We start from the raw sequence: 6,428 nt of genomic DNA, 5'->3' as shown, positions 1-6,428 counted from the left end.
CCATGTTCTATTAAATCAGTTAAGGAGTTGAACATTTCCAAAGCATCGCATATCTCCATGTCTCCATCGGGGCCTAAGGAGAGTATTGAAGCCATTTTGGGCATGCCCTCAAGAAGGATGGGTCAAGAAAAATATTGATGGTTGCACTCTTGGAAACCTTAGACATGCAGAGGCTGGAGGTATTTTCCATGTTGATTCTCTTTCTATACGAGTATAACAATACAAACTTTGGAGCAGAATTTACAGTTTTTGTGGAGGGGATTAAAATGGCGAAAGATCTTGATTTTAATCGAATTCGGATTGAATGTGATTCAAGCTCATTTGTGAATAGTATTTCGAAGGGGGCAATCCCTTGGGTTTTCAGTCAGGAATGGTTGGCTTTAAAAAGTTTTTTACTTCTTGGTGAATCTCTCATTGTTTCAGAGGAATAATTTCGGTTGCGGACTCCTTAGAAAAACATGCATCGACCACAAGACATTCTTTTATTTGGGATGTGGCTCCTTGATTTATCTCGAATGCGTTGGTGAAAAAATCTAACACCTACACACGATGGCACACGCACATGGGGGAGGTAGCGTGGGCGTGCCAGAGCCTTTGCGTGCTCAAAGGTGGCTGGCAACCGCTTGTTCTAACTTCCAACCAGGACGAAACAGTCTGTTCTAACTTCCAACCAGGATGAATGTGAGATCTTTCCAGTGCTTGAGTAGCTCTAAGGAATTTTGGGTAAAGAAAAATCGCAATGGAGGAAACAAAGGAAGAAGATTAAAAATCAAATTGATTACTTGACAATAACATAGTCATTGAAAACGCTTATACCTGGCCGTCTACAAACTGTCATATACAACTTGGTGTTGAACTACACTAACCACACCAAATCTCTTGTTTCCAGTAGCGCATCCGTTGAAGTGCTCGCATCTTGCTTAACGATGATCTATTGAAGCTTACAACTTGATTCTGATGATTGTCTTCTGACACACAAACCAAAAAACAATACTTGATAGGTAGGAAACATCTTCTGAAACACGACCCAAAAGATGTATTGCTGGAATTATTCTCCAAGCAAGAACTAAAGGAGAAAAGATAAAACATCTACATCTGAAAAGATGAGATGATGAAAGATAAAATGATAAATTGTAAAGAGTGTTCATTGTCTTGGCTGGGAGTCTGTTCTTCTTCGCTCTCTCTCCTTTTATAATTGTTTCCTTGGCGGTTCAGGTGGTTTCTGTATTTACCAGATAGTTTCATAACTACCCACTTCTTTAAGAACTAGTTATAATCACTTTGCTAACCGTTTATCGGTCATTGATCGTTTCTGACCGTTTTCGGCTTGACTGTTTCTGACCGTTTTTTGGCCCGACTATTTTTTACTGTTTTTTGGTCACTTAATAATAGTTTTTTTTTTTTTTGGTAAAGTTCACTTCCTAATAGGTCAGTCTTGATAGAAATAGATTTCGCTCTATTTATCTATTGATCAAAATAGACCAAAATAGGGTATGAATAAATGATGTCTCTTGGGATGCTCAAGGACGATCGCATTATCGCTTTGGTTGAGGCCAATTCCATTTTTCTATGCAATTTCTGAATTAGATTGCACCCTTTGCTGATGACCATGTCGAAGGTGGAGGTGTGACCTAATTTTTTGACCTATTTTTTTTTTGCCAGTTTATTTTGGTTTGTCATCATGTATTTCTTTTATTCATTTTTAATAAAATTTCTTTGCTAATCTTAAGCAGAAAAAAAAAAAACCCATATCTAGTACCCTAATAAGAAGAATCTTTCAAAGGTGGCTTGTTTTTAATTTTGTGCCTGATACTATCCCAATAGATCGATACCAACCAAACAATATCGATATTGGCAGTGACTGATATGGGCACTGATATTGCTATCGATACCTAAAACAATGATCTCAAGTGAGTAGTTTTACAGTGGAGTTCCATGCTTTTAGATTGTAGGTCTCGTTTTATAATTTATGTTGTTTATGGTTAGTCTTAGGTCCATAGTTTAAAATTTAAAAGGTTGGACTGGTGTTCCAATTGAAGCGTAGTTGGAAGCACTACAAGCCACTTTTCACTTCTTAGCTTTGTGGAAATGTTTGATAAGACCCAAATTTAGTGGACATGTTTTCCGTATAATTATATAACTTTGAGTTTATTTTCAAATCAACCTTATTTAATGAATTAGTTAACCGTAACAATAAAGGTGTCAATTGGGACGGTTCACAATACTTTAGATGGGTCGATATCGGTACTGGTGCAAAAGATGTCAATCCATGTATCATATCATTTAGTAAATGGGATCAAACCTCGGTCCCAGTCCCGATTATTAACGGGATGGGATGCTACGGGTTCCTAAACTATTCTAGGCCCTATAAAAACAAGGAGAAGAAGTTTAATGGTTCCGTTATTTGAAAGCAACTTAGAATACGAAACTAAGATAAATTTCATGGATTTACTTCTTCAATGTCCTTCCTAAGATCATATGCAATCTTCTCAAAACAACGTCTAAGAATAAATGACGACGAAATAAACAAACCCATATATGGTTTTAATCTTATCACAAAACAAGTTAATAGAAATAGAACTAAAGATCCATTAACCCAAACCTCTATAAGAGAAAATACCACTAAAATACATCATACTACAGCCATAAAACTTCACACAATAACCTGAAATATACCCTTCGACAGGGTATGCATAGTTCTGGTACCTAATCTGTATTTCGGTACTGGTACCATTGGGAATCCCGTCCCAGACTCGTCCCTTCCCATTTATTATTCAGTACAAAAATCAGATCCAAGGTCCGGTATCGGGTTTTAGCGGGACGGTTCTGAGATGGTTATTGGTCCCAAAATTGACACCCTTACATAACAATGCATGTAGGTTAGGACAAAACATTTTGGGAAAATGTTCAAACTATATCGTTTAGTAGGAAGACCATTTTTGCAGGCAAAGTGGATTCCTTATACATTATCCTTCATCTTCATAAGCTTTAATTTTGCTTTATAGGCTTTTCCAATGCTTTTAGGTTTTTTGAACTATGTATGAAACATTTGACGCTTAAAGAGTCAAGATCTGTTCAATGCTAGTGGATGCATTCAAATTAGCTAATTCTCGCTGAGTATAGGCCGAAGCCCCAATTTTTATCCTCTAAAAAAGTCCATCCGACGGTGACCAAAGGTGAGTTGATGGCTTTTAAAGGTGAATATATAGGTGCACTACCCACTGTCGGATGCACTTTAAGATGCAGTGGATAGTGCACCACACTTGAGAAGATAAAGATCCGCCGAAGCACCCTTTAAAAATATAGAGAGAAGAACCTTTAAAAGAATCTGTTGCATGCTACTAGAAAAATTATTGATTGAAGGTCGTTCTTAGAGCTCCGTCTGTTAGAGAGCAATCTTCATTGTTGAAAGAACAAGAACAATTATAAGCTCTTCTTCAATTAAAGCATGAAAATATGATCAAATAAAAGAAAAAAAAAATTCTATCATTTTCATTTGTTCATGCCCATTGCGTTCTTGACTGTTTCTGTAGCTCCTTCTGCCTTGGATTTCATTTGTTGACCAGTCTGCACACAAATTATGTTGCAAGTCACAAACATGGACAATATGAAAGTAGAATATATTGATAGTTTAGATTGAGAAATCCTAGCCATACAATTAGTGGGTCCTAGATAGATCTGGCCTTTATCAGAGGATTGGATCAAGATTATTGAATATCAAGGGAGATTTGATTGAGTGCATCGTTAAATTTGCTCTTTGTGCGATAGTTGAGCACATCTGGAAGGAGAGAAATTTTTGTCTTTTCAAAAATAAAATGAAGACTATGCCTTGTCTTATTATAGATATCAAAGCGGACGTCTAGTACCGGTGTAGAGCGGATATCCCCAAGAGAGAGAAATCTCCCAGAAATATCTTCTTAGCTGAGAAATGGGAAGCGCATCCTATATGGGTTGGAAGGAGTAATGTCTTGATGGGATGATTTGTTGGATTTAACCCAATGGCACCATGGAATCGGACCGGATCACGTACTTTTCGTTTAGATTCAAGAGACAGTGAAACAATTTCAAAATAAAATATGGTTACCTTAGAGTCGCAAGTGTAACTCCTCCTATAGATAATAGATCTTTTAAACTTGTGCAAATTTGGAGATTGATAGTTGTTCAACACTTTGAAGATTGGGATCAATCCTTGCAACTTGAAGTAGAAGACAATTCACGAAAAACCCTAGGGTTCCAAAACCCAAAATCACTCTAATTCAAACCACATCAAGAGAGAGGGAGAGGGGAGCAACCAAAAATCGTGGAAGCCTCCCTCCTCTTTTTTTATAATTTTAGAGATCTCAAGGATCTCAAAGTGACCTTCCGTATTGGCGTTGGCCCAACCTTCTATTTTGATGATTTAGTGAATCTCCACTTTGTGCAACTCCAATTTGCTACAAAGTTGAAGACATAAAATCTCAAAAGGAATGCAGTCTTTCTAATTTATAGGTCATGAGATATTCTCGTAATATCTCTTGCTATAATATAAAAAGATAGTTAACCATACATATTTTATTCTCCAATCTGATGTCATGTGTCCAATAAACTCTTTTATTGTACACAAGCCCTTCTACTTTCCTACTATCCCATAATGAACTATAGGATATGTACTTTAATGTTATTTATCCCCAATTCATCATGTATGTTGATTGGGAGAATATATGATTGTGATCGGACGACCGAAAAGACTTTGAAATTAAATTTTCAATATTATTTATATAATAATTTTATATTGAAAATAAATTAATCAAACATTACTGGATCTAGATTTATGTCCAATCAATCACTTTCTCTCTCCTAGATATTACCCACAAACAAATAGTGGATTTCATGTTGAAAATCCTCTTCGTTTACAATGTGGGACTACGAATCCACTGTACTAGTTTATTGTCCTAACGAACATCAACCATTAATTTACTAAAATCTGTAACACCACATTGTAACAAATGAAGTCTTTTAGGTCAGAGGACCATCGAGTGGTGGATAGGTATATCACACACACACAACTAGTAGCAAAACATAAGATATACATACCAGATTCTCATTTATACACGTTCTCGGCGTGTATTCACTATTCACATCCATGTATGAAAATCGTCAGTTCTCGTGACATCTGATATGATGACCATATAAACAGAATGTCCAATCCTGTCTTTAGTCGAGATCAATTTTAGGTTAATACTTATGAAACATTCTTATAAGTTCAAATAAAATAATAATATATTAATATTAAATTTAATAATTTAATAATTCGAATTTGATAGACACACATTTCTAACATGATTGGGGTTATTTTGCCTTTTTGTTTCGTTGTCCTCTTGGGATTAATTTATGAGTTCTGCTTGGCTTAGAACCTTGTATAATTTTTAGTCTTGGATCCATCTAAGATTTAGGGAATTCAATCCAAGTGTAGGTAGGCTCTTTGTTTATGTATATTTGTTTCTATTTTTATTAATTAATAAATTGATTTATCTGTAGCAAAAGAAAATTGACTTTTGACCGTTGGGAAAATAAAATATTTGGGAAAAAGGATCAAACCTCTTGACATGATTGCTTGGCAGAATTGACAGCATTGGCTGCCTTATCCATCATCTGAGCCTTGTTCATCTGCACCATGAAAGAATATCCTCTCATCGATCATACATTTGTGTAACACATACATATAACATCATCTCATGCATACATACATGTGCTAGCATAGCATAGCATATATTTATGGATGGATGGGTTTACCATTCATGCATGATGAAACATTAAAATACATTGGTTTGTTACCTGAGCATGGGCCTTGGTCTCGCCAGCTTGGTAGCTGAGGTTCTGAGCCTGGGAATTGTCAGCCATCTTTTTTTTTATTGGTTTCTCCACACACTTTACCTTACGAAAACCGCAACTGGGAGTATGAGATTCAAAATTTGAGCTTTCCTTTGACGATGCAAAAAACCAATTGAAGGAAAGGATACTCTCCGACGACAGTGATCCTTTCTTGACAAGTGCCAGACTTGTGATATATTTGCGGCAGGTTTTGTTGGGCCTCTTGGCTAGTTTTTGGCTGGGAATACGGGTCTATAGCCAAACTTTGTTCCTATTCCAGCGGTGTAAAATGGTCAAAAGCTTACCACGGCTTCTTGCTCGTGGACCCCATTGCCCTTTTTTTTTGTGTGGTAATATATCCCTCTATCTTACCCATAGTTATTAACTTCGGCTACCACAATAGTTTATTTTAAAAAATCTGGTGGAATAAAATGTGTACGATATGATACGTGTTTTAATACGATTGTTCTATAAACATATGAAAATAAAAATATGGATTTATTTTAGTAAAAATCAAGAGGCAAACTAATGTTTTTGCAACTAAATTCTAATCTCTCATGTCTTCATAAACACTTACA

General features: G+C 36.0%; 1 protein-coding gene across 1 annotated transcript; it reads right to left on the bottom strand.

Annotated features, from left to right (window-relative positions):
• Nucleotides 1-3,314: 3,314 nt before the first annotated feature.
• On the bottom strand, nucleotides 3,315-5,950 carry LOC122663706. Its single transcript, XM_043859335.1, has 3 exons — nucleotides 5,815-5,950; nucleotides 5,578-5,646; nucleotides 3,315-3,567 (listed from the first exon to the last, which is right to left on the bottom strand). The coding sequence occupies exons 1-3, from the start codon at nucleotides 5,878-5,880 to the stop codon at nucleotides 3,493-3,495; spliced, it is 210 nt and encodes a 69-aa protein (XP_043715270.1). The 5' UTR covers nucleotides 5,881-5,950; the 3' UTR covers nucleotides 3,315-3,492.
• Between the last annotated feature and the right edge of the window lie 478 nt (nucleotides 5,951-6,428).

This window comes from Telopea speciosissima, chromosome 6 (assembly GCF_018873765.1).
Source record: "Telopea speciosissima isolate NSW1024214 ecotype Mountain lineage chromosome 6, Tspe_v1, whole genome shotgun sequence".
Taxonomy (NCBI): Eukaryota; Viridiplantae; Streptophyta; class Magnoliopsida; order Proteales; family Proteaceae; genus Telopea; species Telopea speciosissima.
The sequence above is the reverse complement of the archived record's forward strand: the minus strand, read 5'-3'. Positions and strand labels throughout refer to the sequence as shown.

Coding starts and splice junctions, on each gene's coding strand:
- LOC122663706 (XM_043859335.1), bottom strand. CDS start 5,880: ATGGCTGACAATTCCCAGGCTCAGAACCTCAGCTACCAAGCTGGCGAG. Junction 5,647..5,814: donor AGACCAAGGCCCATGCTCAG/GTAACAAACCAA, acceptor TTCATGGTGCAG/ATGAACAAGGCTCAGATGAT. Junction 3,568..5,577: donor CCAAGCAATCATGTCAAGAG/GTTTGATCCTTT, acceptor ATTTGTGTGCAG/ACTGGTCAACAAATGAAATC.